Below are 16,057 nucleotides of genomic sequence, written 5' to 3' on the forward strand. Positions count from 1 at the left end.
TTCATTTGTTCTGAATGTTGACATAGTAAATAAAGTGTAACCTTGTTAACCATGCTTTGTCTGTGAAAAACATATCTCAAATGACATTGTTTTTCTTCTTGAATAAAATTTTTAAATTACTGACAGTAATCTTATACAATTGTTTTAACTAGTTAGCAGGCGTTTGTTTACAGATAACTACATTTAATATGAATAGAATTTCAGCATTTTTCGCATAGCAGTAATGACTAATCTAAAAAATTATTTTTTGTTTGGCTTAATTTTTGCAGAGGCTTATGACATTTTACTCAAATCTGTATAACTGCTACTTGAATCTTATGCACTACTTTTTTTTTGTTGTTAAAAACTGACTTATCAGTCATACTTTCCTCATCACTATTGACTTATCTTCTTTTTAAAATTTTTCAGAAATTATTTGTCAACAGTGAACATAAGAATCTTCTCAGAACAATTTTTCACTATGAATAAACATTCTTTAACAGTTAAATGCAATATGATCATACAAGTGCACAAGAGGTGTAATCCTTACCATTGACCACTCTTCACCACCAAATTACAAACCTCACAAGTTCAGGTAAGATCCTGTTTCCTTACCATTTTATTACTGAAGTCTTGCACATTATAGACCATTGTAAATAGAAACAGGGCATCGAGTAGGGACAGATGAAATAACACTCCACCTTTAAGTTGTTCACTATTTATACCAACAAACAAACACATGAAACTACTTTCAGTTAAATATGAACTGTATTTAAGTAAGCAGTTTTTTTTTTTCATAATAAAGTTGTGTCTAATCCGATATACAAATTTTAAAATAACTTTAAATAATTCATTTAACTAAAAAGAAGAAACTAAAAATTTAGCAAAATAATTTTAGTATAACTTAGCTATAAGTGATATAGTTAAAAAATGGCGTACAAAGATCTTTGAATCACAATGTATTGACTCTTTATTATTACATATATTTTTTTTTAATACAAATTAATTATTTTACAAATAAATTTTGTAAAGCTGGGTTCAATAGACAGAAAGGTGGAAGAATGTGGAATAAGTGGTTTGAACATATGAAATGAAGAGCATTATTAAAAACAGGTTCAGAAGTCTGAAGTTGTGGGGAAAGGAAAGAGAGCAAAATCTAAAACAAAATGAAGAGATAAGGTAACAAGGACATTAGTGAGAGGGGTTGCTGAAATGTAAACCTCAGAATGAAGAGGAATGGTGAAGAAGGATTAAAAATGAAAACTGACCTTTTATGAAATGGGATAAGGAAAGATAAAGAAGTAGAGGAAGAAGTAATGAGAGATATTCTCTTTTGAAATTAACATTATCAATGATTTTTAAATAAGCAACACTTTTTTACTTTTTTATCTCTGTAAGAAATTTTAAAAGGGTCATATGTATTTGTTAACAATTATATGTTTGCTGAAAAGTATAGCAATTATTCCCCATGGTAGAAGTTGTTCAGTCCATTCTATTCTATGGTAACCTAAAGTTTTAATATTAGCAATAACTAATTAAATATGACGTGAACAAAATAAAGGTAATTATGTTTTGATATTTGAGTACATATTGAATATATCAGTATAGTTGCAGTTAATGAATTACCAGCAAGTTAGTGTCAGAATGATAACTTATCATCTGAATAGTTCTGAGCTTTTTCCTTTAAAAATCCTGCAAAGGAGTTTTAAAGGAAAAAAAGTTTGAGTTTTTTCCTTTAAAAACTCCTTTTTCGAAATTCATCAACACAATCATTCAAAAAAAAAATTTACAATTGGATGTTTAACTCTTGCAATAATTAAAGCCAAAGTACTTTAAGGGTTAAATTATTCATTTAATATTAAATAAATAAAAAAAAAATAATAATTGAAAGTTATTACTATAGTTGATTATAATTACAATTTGTACAAAAAAAAAAAACACATAAAAAATCATTTGTACATAAATTGCTTAATACTGAAAAGGATTATGACAGCTGTCAGGAATGGTATAGCTTATAAAATCTTTGTACTATTTGGAGTATTAAATTTTATGCTTCCTTGGGTTATTAAATCTTGTTTACTTATTTACTATGATTAGAATCAATTGATCTGGATTAGACAAGTCTCAATACTAACTTACTGATCAGTGGGTGGTTTCGTTGTGCATCTGTTTGTGGATGACAGAAAATCAATTGCAACTCTTTATTTATTAACAGTAAGAATATTATTTTGTTATTTAATAAAAAAAAAAAATTATTAAAATAAAAAAAAAATTTATTATATATTTTGGAAAAACAGGCATTTTTTTAAAAACCTGATGCATGTATAAATACATTTTTAATTTTTTAGGAAATAATTCTGTTATACAACTTAATGAAAACATTTTATTCTTTTTTTTGTGAATTCTTTAGCAGAGATCTTTTTTCACTTTCAAATACATAATCATATTAGAAAAATCATATTATGTCATTTATATCGTATAATAAAATTTAATAATTATTATTATATATAAATTGGAAAAAAGAAATTGCTCCAAAAACTGTTTACTAAAAAATACTTAATAACATTTTTTATTAAAATCGAAACTAGGTGATTGTTTTGATTCTAAAATTCGTAATACATATTCTACAAAAGATGTATACTGTTCACTTGAAGTTTGTCATCATCAGGAGGCATCTTGTAAAGCAGAAAAGCTATAAAGAACTCTAAGTAAGGAACTTTTCTTTGATATTTGAGTGCATTAAAATAGTCTATTAGCATGTTTGAAATTTCTGCAATTATTCCAAATCGGGGCTAACTTCATTCTTCTAAATGAAAATTCCAAACGTTTTTTTTAACATTTTCAAATTCATCTCATAATTCTAAAACATTTTCCCCTAAAAGCAAGTGTTAAATTTACATTTGATCTCCAGATCTTACTGAATGCAGAAGTAGGTTGGGCTTTACAGACAAGACAGCTGTTTTTAGGTTATTTCAACAGCAAGGATTGATTGTGAAATGTACGTCAATGTACATAAGAGTTCATTCAATATTTTATTATTGAGGAATCCTTGTTGATCCAGCGTCATTTTTTTAAGTTGATTTAAGATATAGTTCATATGTGTGGTGTTGATTGTAGAAAAAGTTTATTTTCAATTTTATCTTAAAAAGTGTCTGTAAAAAAGTTTTTTGTGAAAGATTTTTCCTGAATTTGGATTTCTTTCTTAAAATATATTTTTTCATAAAAAATTAAAAATATTAACTGATCAATAAACAGAAATTTATTTTTATAAAGGTTTAGACACATTATAATAATAATGGTACTATCTTTTTTTGTTGATTCATTTGACTCATTAAATGATTTCATATATTGTCATTATTTTTATCAAAGTAGATTTTAAGATAGTACTCGTATATTAATCTGATAAATATTAAAAATTGGGAATTAGAAAAGTTTATAAATTGATGTTTGTTTGCTCATTGTGGTGGGTGATTGTATTATTCAAAATATACAATATTAAGATTATTTTGTTTTTGCATTAAATTGAGAAACCTGTTATTTTATTTTGTAATGTATAATGTTGAGATACTCATCAAATATATTCTTAGGTGAACTTATTTCATTGCATTGATAAAATTGTATTTTTTTAAGTATGCCTTTTTTTATAAAGTGCACTCCAATTTCAGCTGATAATTTATAGTAAGTAATCCATTAAGGGTGTAATTCAATGGTCCCCAGACTTTTTCTATTCTTGGTGCTCTTGCTAAATCCAGATTTTCACTAGACTCACTATGTCAAATTCTAACAAGTACACTGTGAAATAGCCAATAATTTTTTATAAGGGTTTGGTAAAAATAAATAAAACAGATTTTAGATCACAAAAAATGTAATTGAACAAATTCAACTAATTTTAGTAATTAGTGGGGTGGATAAGCCTGTTGATCACCACTCATCTTCTCAAATCATCAAATTAAACTGCACACAGCCACCCTCACTTCCTTCTCTGCATTGATTTTTGTGTGATACTTCAATTTTATCATAGCAACTGCCAGATAAAGATGTCACAAATAACATAACAATCAATCAACATAACAGTTGCAAATAACAAAGAAGCCAAGAACATAAGAAGTTGCAAATGAAACCAAAGTTCTCTGACTTTTACTAGTTACTAGTGGATAGTCATCTTTTTTTACTGATATCCAAAATTGAGTTACTTCCATGCTACTAAATTTTGTTTTCAATGCATTGTCACAAGAGAACTCAAACAGAATCTCTTCTGCAGCAGTAAATTCAGATGGAATGGCATTAAATGGATCTTGAATCCAAGAAAGTTTATCCGTATCATTTTGAAAATACTTCTCAAAGTAGGTGATAAGTGTTCTTTAAAAATGGATTTCATTCCTTGAAAGAAATCAACTCCAATGGGGATCAAAAATTGTTGTAACATTCCTTGCTTCTATTCCTATTCATTTTTCTTTTCCTTAGCTTTAGTTTTCTTATAAAAGCTAAAGTTTTCTCTATAAAATTTAAAAAATCCATGTTGTTTTCTGTGCTTCCTGAGAGATTCAGAGCATTCAGCTTCTCAAAAATGTCACCTAAATATTTAAGTTTTACCAAAAATCTTCATTTACAAAATTTTTAGTTTACTTGTATTTCTCCTTTTTAAGAAAAATATAAAACCTGTACCTGATTCAGGTAGGACTTCGATATTATAAAAGAACATAACAAAATAACAGACACGATTTATACATATGATAACAAATTATAATGGTAGCATTCCATAAAAGATTAAAACAATTGAAAAAGAAAAATTAAAATTTAGTAGATGATGTCTTTTTTTTTTGTCTTCAGTCATTTGACTGGTTTGATGCAGCTCTCCAAGATTCCCTATCTAATGCTAGTCGTTTCATTTCAGTATACCCTCTACATCCTACATCCCTAACAATTTGTTTTACATATTCCAAACGTTGGAATATGGACTTTTGGTCAAGTGATTTTAGAATAATTAATTCAGCATCAAATAAAGGGCAGGTAGGAGTAGGTTTCATAATGAACAAGAAGATAAGGAAGAGAGTAGAGTATTTCAAAAAGTTTAGAGATAGAATCATTGTAATAAGGATAAAATCAAAACCTAAACCAACAACGATTGTTAACATCTATATGCCTACAAGTGCCCATGATGATGAGGTATAGTGTATATACGAAGAGGTTGACAAAGCAATTAAACACATAAAAGGAATGAAAATTTAATAGTTGGATATTGGAATGCAAGCATTGGAAAAAGCAAGGAAGGAAATATTGTGGGTGAATAAGGACTGGGCAAGAGGAAACAGACTTATTACAAATCACTAATATTGACAATCTTGTTAGGACGAGTTTTGCCCAAAGTATAATTTAGTAATTGTCAATACCCAGTTTAAAAATCATAATAGAATATATACATGGAAAAAGCCAGGTGATACTGCAAGGTATCAGATAGATTACATCAAGGTTAAACAAAAATTTAGAAATCATCTCGCTGACTGTAAAGCATTTCCAGGAACAGCCATTAATAGTGACCATAATTTAGTGATAATGAAATGTAGTTTGGGGTTTAAAAACCGGAAGAGAAGGTGTCAAATGAATTGGTGGAATTTAGAAAAGCTTGAGGAAGAGGAGGTAAAGAAGATTTTTGAGGAGGGCATTGCAAGAGGTCTGAGTAAAAACGATAAGGTACAAAATATAGAAGAATGGGAAAATTTAAAAAGGAAATTCTTAAATCAGCAGAAGCAAACTTAGGGGGAACAAAGAGAACTGGTAGAAAACTTGAGTATTCTGATACCCAACTTTTCTACCAGTTCTCTTAGTCCAGTTGCAATATGTCCTCTGGGATATATTGCAACTGATGGATGAACATAGAAAGTATAAGAATACTAGTGATGAAGAAGGTAACAGGAACTATCAACAATTAAGAAATACTATAAATAGGACGTGCAAATTAGTGAAAGAAGAGTGGGTTAAAGAAAAGTGTTCAGAAGTAAAAAGAATAAAGATCAGTGGTGAAATATACAGAAAAGTTAAGAAAAATTTTGTGGTACATAAGTTAAAATCTAGTAATATATTAAATAAAGATTGGACATCAATTTATAATATGAAAGAAAAAGTCGATAGGTGGGTGGAATATATTGAAGAGTTATATGAAGGAAATGAATTAGAAACTGGTGTTATAGAGGAAGAAGAAGAATTCAAAGAGGTTGAAAAGTGAGATTCAATACTGAGATCTGAATTTAATAGAGCATTAAAAAATTTGAATGGCAGAAAGGCTCCTGGGATAGACAGAATACCTGTAGAATTACAGAATTACTTAATTAGAAGAATTGAAAGAAAAGTGGAAGAAGTGTTAGGAGAAGACCACTTTGGTTTCAAGAAAAGTATAGAGACAAGGGGAGAAATTTTAGCGTGCAGATTAATAGAGAAGGAGGATTAAAGAAAAGCAAACCAACATTTGTAGACTCAGAAAAGTCATTCAATAATGTAGACTGGAATAAAATGTTCAGCATTTAACAAAATTTATGGTTTAAGTATAGAGATAGAAGAACAATTGCTAACATTTACAGGAACCAAACTGCAACAGTAATAATCAAAGAGCATAAGAAAGAAGCCGTTAATACAAAAGGGAGTCCGACAAGGATTTTCTTTATTCCTGTTACTTATTAATCTTTACATAGAACTAGCAGTTAATGATGTTAAAGAACAATTTAAATTTGGAATAACTGCGCAATGTGAAAGGATAAAGATGCTATGATTTGCTGATGATATAGTAATTCTAGCTTGGAGTAAGAAAGATTTAGAAGAAACAGTGAATGGCATGGATGAAGTCCTAGCAAGAACTACCGCACGGAAATAAACAAGAACAAAACGAAAGTAGTGAAATGTAGTAAAGGTAATGTAGATGGACAACAGAATATAAAAATAGGAGGAGAAAAGATTATGGAGGTAGAAGAATTTTGTTATTCAGGAAGTACAACTATTAAAGATGAATGAAGCAGGAGCAATATAAAATGCCAAATTGCCAATTAGCAAGTATATGTTTGAAGCATAGTTTTATATGAAAGTGAAACTTGGACAATTGGAGTACCTGAGAAGAAAAGATTAAAAACTTTTGAAATGTGGTGCTTAAGGAGAATGTTAAAAATCAGAATGGGTGGATAAAGTGACAAATGAAGAGGTTTTGCGGCAAATGGGTGAAGAAAGAAGCATTTGAAAAAATATAGTTAAAAGAAGAGACAGACTTATAGGCCATATCTTAAGGCATCCTGGAACAGTTGCTGTCATATGGAGGGACAGTTAGAAGGGAATAAATATGCAGGCAGGCAACATTTGGAATATGTAAAACAAATTGTTAGTGATGTAGGATAAAGGGGGTATACCAAAATGAAACGACTGGCACTATATAGGGAATCTTGGAGAGCTGCATCAAACCAGTCAAATGACTGAAGACAAAAAAAATACCAATTTTATGAAATAAATTATGACATATTTCAAAATAAAATGATTTATTAAATTTTTTCAGGAGCAATAATTGTACATTACCTTTAATTAAAAACATGTATAACATATAAATTAAGAAAGTATAAAACTATCATATATTCACATTATATACACAAAATAACAAGTACAATAAAATAAAAAATAAATAATGTAAATAAAACAAGCAATTTACTTATTTAAAATCACATTATTAATCACAATCTAATGTATATATATATATAATATGTGTGTGTATATATATGTTATATTAAAATAAATTAATCCAAATTATTATTATTAATTTTTTTATGTTAAAAACTACTACAACTATACTTTAATATATTCAGCAATATATATATATTATGAATGTGCTGTAACAATGTTTTGATTTATTTAATGTTAAACATACTATGAGGTGACTGATAATTAATGGGAGGTAGATCTGTATTTATGAGACAAAATCTTATAAATGTTGTCTGATCAGGTGCAGTTAGACTAATTGGAATGAGATGAACAGGAAATGGTGGTGTATATCTAATAGAAGAGTTATGTCCATTCCCCAAAAAATATTGAAGTCTTTGTTTTACTTGCACTCGTATATCTTCATTGTCTAAATAATCCTTGGATGTACAACCTGTTAAAACAAAATTAAGAATTAGTTTATTTGCAATAATAAGCACATACATAAATCTTCATACAATATACAAACTGTTGTGAGGGTGAAGATCATACAATGTTTATAGCATAATATAGTTCAATATACAATAAGAGTTTCATATCCACATAAGAGTTTGAGGAAGCTAATATAATGTTAAGATTTCCAAAATTAAACAAAATATAAAAGTTAAGATTATCAAAATTTTATAGCACATACACTACTGTCGTGCGTTATCTGTACTCTATATTTAAATCAGGTACCATAAATCATTAAATCAGATACCATACTTTCCTTCTTGCAACACAGCTCTAGAGCTACAATGCCAGAAAAGTAATAAATTATATTTTAACCATAAAATAAACACTGGTAGTGGAATTAAATGAATACACATCTGAATAAATTATCATGTATAGGTTACTCCTTTTTATAAGACACACATGATTCATTTACTTTATTCTCAACATTATAACTGAAAAATAATAAAAAAATCAAACAACCTAAACGTATGCATTAATAAGTATAGTAATATAATTCATATCTTACATGTTTTAGAAAATAAGAAAACAAAAGAAATATTCTGTACATATATATTACACTAAAATAAGTAAGCCAGTTAATAAACAAATCAAAATCATTTTTTCTGTATCATACACACATACAAACAATTTTCACACACACACACACACACAAAACATCTATAACATGGCATGGTTCAAAAGGGCTGATTGGTAACAAAATAACAATTGAAAAAATGAAAAATTTATTAATGGTCTCCAATTCTTACATATTTACTTTATTTTTTACATTACCACCATTTTGTTCCAAACACTCTTGATATCATGAAACAAACTTCAAACCCACTACATAAAATTACACTGCCTGGGATGGTAGCCATTTTTGCATCAAGATTTTCAACTTTTCACTTTCCTTGAATCATTGAGATGCAAGCCAGTTTTTGAGGTGAAGGAAGAGATGGTATCCAATGGGCCAAGATCAAAACTATAAGGAGATGAATAAAAATCTCCCACCTGAATTTTTCAATTGTTTCTGTTGTACATGCACCTATGTGTGGACATGCGTTATCATAAAAAAGAACAATTCCTGATCTCAGCATTCCCTGTCGTAAGTTTTAAATGGCATGATGTAGTTTAGAAAGTGTTTTACAATAGACTTGTTGTGATGTGATGGATGTTCCAGGTTCCATGAAATCAATCAAAAGCACATCTTTTTGATCCCAGAATACAGTTGCCATGACTTTCCTTTGAGACTGAGCTTGTTAGAATTTTTTTTGGTTTAGGTGACTTGGAATGATGCCAATTCGTGGATTGTTGTTTAATCGCAGCATTGATGTATGAAATCTATGTTTTGACACCAGTGATATGGGGAAAAAATTCATTTCCCTCATGGTTAAAGTGGTGGAGAAAAACATGTAAAGATGTTATTCTGTGATATTTGTGCACACCTGTCAACATTTTCGGCATCCACGATGCACACATTTTATAATAGGTTAGTGTCAGTGATGATTCTCAACAATGTTGTCTTTGAGACTTCTTGAAATTTTAGAGAAAGATTGCTAATCGTAATGTGATGATTTTCTGATACCTTTGCATTTACATGATCAATGAAATTATCAGTCTGGACACTAAGCCAGCCACTTCTTTGTTTGTCATGAACATTTGAATGGCCTTCCTTAAATTCATGACACCATTGCCTTATTTTTCTTTACTCACTGCAGAAGGCAGTGACATTCCACACAAATGATGGTTAATTTCAGTAGCATTTGCTGATTGAACTTCACAACTGACAGGATTTATTACCAAACTCATTTTAACACGCTGCTTTACAAAGGCAAATAACAATGAAGTGACAGCAACATGGCCAACAGACCACTTAAAGCTAGTGTGCATGTATCAACCAATTCATGTCACCAATTGCTATTTACAACTCATCAGTCCTTAGTTTTGAACCGCGCTTTGTGTAGTTCATATATATATATGAACTTGCTACGTATTATTTTTCTGAATAAAATTTCCTCCATACTCCCATTTCATTCTAACAAATGCAATAAATCACTTCCATTCCCTGCCATTCAATAATTCAATAACCTGCTGGACTTCCAACATGTAGCTCCTACTTTAGCCACTCATCTCACAGAATACTGGGCACTTCCTATAAAATACATAATGTCTTCTTTCCTTAAATTACATAGTATGCATAAGAGTTGCATACCCTTCCTACTAACACTAAAATCTAAATACCACAAAGCACCCCACAATTTAATTGACATTTCACTTTTATTTTAATTACCATTTAAATAATTCTTATCTCCCAAACAGATATGCTCTCCTGGCACATTAACAGACAGATATATCTCCAAATTTCCCTTTCATGGAGTCTAATAGTAAGTTGTTCATTCCACAGTAGTGATCCATTCACACCTACACTTTTCACTCAAAGATATTCCTTATATCAATCTAATCTATTTTCAATTATCTTAATGGCTAAAATACATGGCAAATAGTTACTGGCTAATTCTAATATCTTAGTATATATGTATAATGCAATTTAAATATATTATAAAAAACAAAAGCTTCTTAGCAGTTTCCAAATATATTACATAATTCAAGATGCCTAAGGCAACAAAAATATTTTCTTAATGAAAAATTTCTGCAAAGCCTCTAATTTGTCATACAAGTTATAACCCCGCAGCTGCACATCATAACTAACTAGCCATTGTTTCTGCATTAAATACCTCACACTTAGTCTTAACCAAAATTTTATTTTTGATCACAACATTATTCCACACACTATTCAAGCCGAATTCAGTGACTGACACTGTTTCATTTATATGCATACTAAAAGACAAAAGTGGAGTGAATATAATGCCCAAATACTTGCATTTATTAACTACCTGAATTTTTTCACAACCAAAACAATTTCTTCCTTGCCATTAATCAACCAGCCCTTCTAATTTTTTTGTTTTATCCTTGTTCCCCCATTTTTTTGCAGTAATTTCTAAAATTGTTTACCAATTTCTGCAATGCTTTCAGAGTTGTCACAAGAACCACGATCATTCGCATAAAATACCTTCTGATATTCAAATCATCAATCCATACATACCTTCCTCTAAACAATCAATTATATCATTAGAAATAAGGTGAGGAGTAAAGATGACAATAGAGAACCTAGTTTCAGCTTAAAGAAACCTTTTGTTAAGCTATGAGCATACCATACAAACTCCTGAGTATGTTAATATATTTCATGAAGTATGTTTACAAATTTAAAGGATAAACCTATCTCACAGAATTTTTTAATTAAATAATTTCAGTCAACTGCATCAAAGGTCACCTTAAAATCTACAAATAAACAATACACGGTTTTATATACTCCTTTTCCACTTTTAATTTTATGATACACGAATTAAAAATGTTACTGACCGTAGAGTACCCTCTCCTAAATCCATCCTGACACTTACTAATTATGTTACTTTTATTCACCCATTCCTGTAACCTACCCAATAACATACTAAAATATATTTTGTCTTAATACTCATATTTAGAACTACTTTTTTGATAGTATTTAACTTTCAAGAAACTCCTTACATATTTCCTTTAACCTACTAGTTTTCAAAGTATGCATCTTGGCACACAGGGGAATTACAACTTCCTCATAGGAATGTAATATTATTTCCATTTTCAATTCAATGTCAAAGGATCATAGGATACAACATCTAGTGGAGCTGGTGCACACCACTTAGTTACTGCTTGCAGAAACCTCTGAAAATGGTTATTAAATGATGTGAAACTAGTCCCTTGATTGTTTTAGTAGTTTCTCAAATTTTCTGGTACTTTGTGTTTGTATATAAATAAATGCTGGTTTTGCATGGTTTTAGTAGAGAATTAGTTTTTGGAGATATGACTAATCCATTTGAATTTACTGGTGCAGAAGAAGAGAATGTGATTGAGCTGTTATATGACAATATGTTGAAAACAAAATTTAGCAGCATGGAATTAACTCAATTTTGGATGTCAGTAAAAGATAAATATCCACTCCTAAGCGATAAAGCTTAGAAAATTTATTTCTATTTAAGATTTCTTATTTGTTTGAAGTTGAGGTTTTCAGTGGTTGCTGTGATAAAATCTAAGTATAATGCAAAATAAAATTGGAAAAAGAAACAGCAGCGATTAATTCTATGATTTGAGAAAACGTGTACGTGTACGTGTACGTGTACGTGTGTGTGTGTGTGTGTGTATGTGTGTGTATGTGTGTGTGTGTGTGTATGTGTGTATGTGTATGTGTATGTGTATGTGTATGTGTATGTGTATGTGTATGTGTATGTGTATGTGTATGTGCATGTGTATGTGTATGTGTATGTGTATGTGTATGTGTATGTGTGTGTGTATGTGTGTATGTGTGTGTGTGTGTGTGTGCGTGTACGTGTACGTGTGTGTATGTGTATGTGTATGTGTGTGTGTGTGTGTGTGTGTGTTTGTGTGTGTGTTTGTGTGTGTGTGTGTGTGTGTGTTTGTGTGTGTGTGTGTGTGTGTGTGTATGTGTGTGTGTGTATGTGTGTGTGTGTGTGTGTGTGTGTGTGTGTGTGTGTGTGTGTGTGTATTTGTCAACTTTTTACCATAAAAATGAAGGTACCAGTATTTTTAACTAATCATAACATAAACTTTAAGCAATAGAAGCATTTTTTTAGTTTGTTATTGGAAAAACAATAAAAGACTGAATGAAAACTTTGTTATAAAAATGAATAGTTAAAATTTAGAGCAGTATGCTGAAATAAAAATGTTTTATTGAAATTAGCAAAAGTGCAATTAAAATAGTGGAACTATTGAAAATGGCATATTGAAAGGACACTAGAAAAAAGACAAGTATCTTTGACTAAGAGATTCAAAGAAGATATGAAGAATAAATGACAATCCTGAGATATGGGTGACCTAAATATAAAATGAACATAAATGTAAAGAGAATGTGAGATCAGGCATGGTCTGAGAAATGATTAAAAAAGACCTATATGTAGCCCCAAAAAGTGGATCATCCATCATAACAATTGTGAATTTGATGGCTTCCAAATTAAATACTGCATTAAAAGGGTAAAAGTTACTAAGATTGCTGATTTAGTTAGCACTATAATTGATAAAGAAGCTCAATAATATTATGGTAAAAATTTCAGCTCCACTTACCCATTTCCACATAGGGAACACTATCTAAACAAATGGGTAAATGGATTCTTGAACAATGCTTCAAAATTGATATTGGTCACTGACATATAGTGCCAAATGTATGGTCTTTTAAAATACATTCCTCATTTATTTAAACATATAAAAACAGATTCCTGGGTTCGAATCCTGGTCAGTCATGGCAGTTTTTCATACACTACAAATTTTATTAGGGTTAGTGACCATAGCAGTTTATGACCATTATCTCAACATTTAAAACAAATAAAAATATAGGTTTTCAGTATAAGTATACACAGAAAATTCAATTTAGTTATTTAGTTTTGTAGAATAAAAACATTACACAATTTGCTTAAAAATGAAGTACATACCCACAAATTTATTTGCATGATCTCCATAAACTAATGCTGTAATGCTGTGCCCTGTCTGTAGTATAAGCAGTAACTCAAACAGGAATTCAAGTTTTACTAAGACTTCTTTACCTGAAATTTAACAACTTTCATGTTAACATTAACACACAATTTAATAAACAGCTTAACTAATTCTCTCCCTCTATTTTACTTTACTGTACAATCTCCTTTCTTAGATTTCTTTTTTTTTGTAACACCTTTTTTATTGTGTCACTCATCTTCTCTTTCTGAAAAGTATAACTACTATACACTATATGTTTGTATTCTTTTATTTTTTTTTTAAGTATCAGATGATATACACTCATTGCAATTTTAACCTTTTGGCTTATATATGTTGGCTTTTAATATATGTTACTGATAAAACTATCAGCTAAAAAAGGTTTTCTGGTAAATATAATAAATAAAAGTACGCTTGAAAGCTATAAAATCAACATTAATAATAAAAAGATCAGAGTCAAATTAAAAAAAAATAATCCACATTATCAATACAATGATGAAGCTGAGTCTGAATACCATAATTAATCTTCAGTTACAAAAAGGAAAAAATACACGAATTAAATGTTAAGTCAGAAGAACAGTAACTCCAAATATTGAAAAATGTTGTTATCTAGGCAGTAAAATACACAAGATGAAAAATGCAATAAATACATAACATTTTAGTGACAGAAGGAGAGCCTGTACACAAAAAAAAAGTATCAGATACAAATGTATAAAAATAAAAAATGAAGCAATCTTTTTCTACATAAACATTAAATTGAGAGCCAAAACGTTTTTTGGCAAAAATTGTTGTTACTACATTTACAGCATTAGCTATTACTTATATGCTAATTTAAATATTCATGAATTTATGGCGAAACTTTGAAAATGAATAAAAGCACACAGATATACTTTAATTCAAGTTAATTTTGACAAATTAACCTTAACAGAATATTTGTAAAAATAGGTAACAGTAATGAATACCATTACCAATAAAAGAAGTTAGTCATAGCCACCAGCTGCTTTTACCATGTGAATACCAGTAAAAATTAGTTGATTGTTCTAAATTAAATTTATTAAATAATATTTAAAACATGCAAGAGTTATCAAGAAAACAAAGAGCATTTAGCTTTAATGAATTTGAAGTGTGATAATTAAAAATATTTATCTTTACAACAAAACTTTTATTAATTTTCTATACAATCATCATTTATACTTAATACTTGATCACATCACTTTACTAGTTTTTCTATTCCATCATTATAAAAAAATCACAATTGTTTCATCAACTACTCAGTAACTTTTCTTTGACGTTGTCACTTTCAACATGGCTGCTGCTGAAAAATTATTTAGTTTAAGAGATATGTGGAAATTAACAAGTCAGGGGGTTAGTAGATATTTGAATACTTCTGAGTGAATTAACTTCAATACGATTAAGGTGGCACCACAAGTAATTCCAGTAAATGCGTAATATTATCAGTGAGCTACTGTAAAACTAAAAGTGAAAGAAACAATCTACTAAATTTCATTCATAAACTGTTAGGGTAGTTTTCTTTGTGAACGGTATTTGCACTGAACTTTCTTTATATACTTGTCTTCATCTAGCATACTATTGTTTGTTAATACAAGACTAGCAGTTAAAAAGGGTTAAGACTAGCAGTTTATTTTTTTTATGGGTCGGATTCTGGTTTTCTATTCATCTACCAGGAATAAATCCTGACGATTATTTTACACTCTGTCTTGTGTGTAATCTCTGATTATTATTACTATTCACATTTATGACTATTTGATGTGTAATATGATGATTGTTTACTGTTTTGATTATGTTATGTTTATGACATGTATTAATTGTTTAATTTGTTTGTTATTGACATGTAATATTAATATTGTTTACTATTATTATTACTATTATTGTTATTATTATTATTATCATTATCACCACTGTCATTAATATTGATTAATCTTGTTGTAATTATGAACATGTTAAACCAATAAACTGTAATTATATAAACATTCTAAATTGTCAATCTCTCAATATCCTGATTGAGCCGCGAACATGTGACACTGATGTCAGAAGTGGGGTATTGAGTGTTATAAGGTTTTAACAGTAGTTTATAATTGCTTATGGTTTCTTTTAGTTTAAAGTTTATATGGTTTAAATTTTATTGTTTTTTTTTTTTTGTTGGTACTAATGGCTTATTATTTAATTATATTTTGTATTTTCATATTTGATGTATTGTTAAATTGTTAATAGCAGTAGTAGCTAGCATTGTTATGTTATTGACAAAGTTTGTCTATCATCTTGGTTTTGTGCTTATAATACTAATTTATTAATGCTAAGATGAATGTAACTGAGGAGGTCA

At 29.2% G+C, this 16,057-nt stretch overlaps 1 protein-coding gene across 2 annotated transcripts in view; it reads right to left on the minus strand.

Annotated features, from left to right (window-relative positions):
- Nucleotides 1-7,514: 7,514 nt before the first annotated feature.
- Nucleotides 7,515-16,057, minus strand: part of LOC142319343 (uncharacterized) — a 130,929-nt gene continuing 122,386 nt past the window's right edge. The window contains exons 16-17 of one of the 2 annotated variants that reach the window (XM_075356540.1): nucleotides 13,680-13,790; nucleotides 7,515-8,101 (exon numbers count right to left, since the gene is read on the minus strand). In XM_075356540.1, the coding sequence (XP_075212655.1) occupies nucleotides 7,857-8,101; nucleotides 13,680-13,790 (356 nt within the window). In that variant the 3' untranslated portion in view covers nucleotides 7,515-7,856. The remainder of the gene's footprint in view (nucleotides 8,102-13,679; nucleotides 13,791-16,057) is intronic. The other variant, XM_075356541.1, reaches the window with a different exon arrangement.

The sequence above is a fragment of the Lycorma delicatula genome, chromosome 2 (genome assembly GCF_047948215.1).
Source record: "Lycorma delicatula isolate Av1 chromosome 2, ASM4794821v1, whole genome shotgun sequence".
NCBI lineage: Eukaryota > Metazoa > Arthropoda > Insecta > Hemiptera > Fulgoridae > Lycorma > Lycorma delicatula.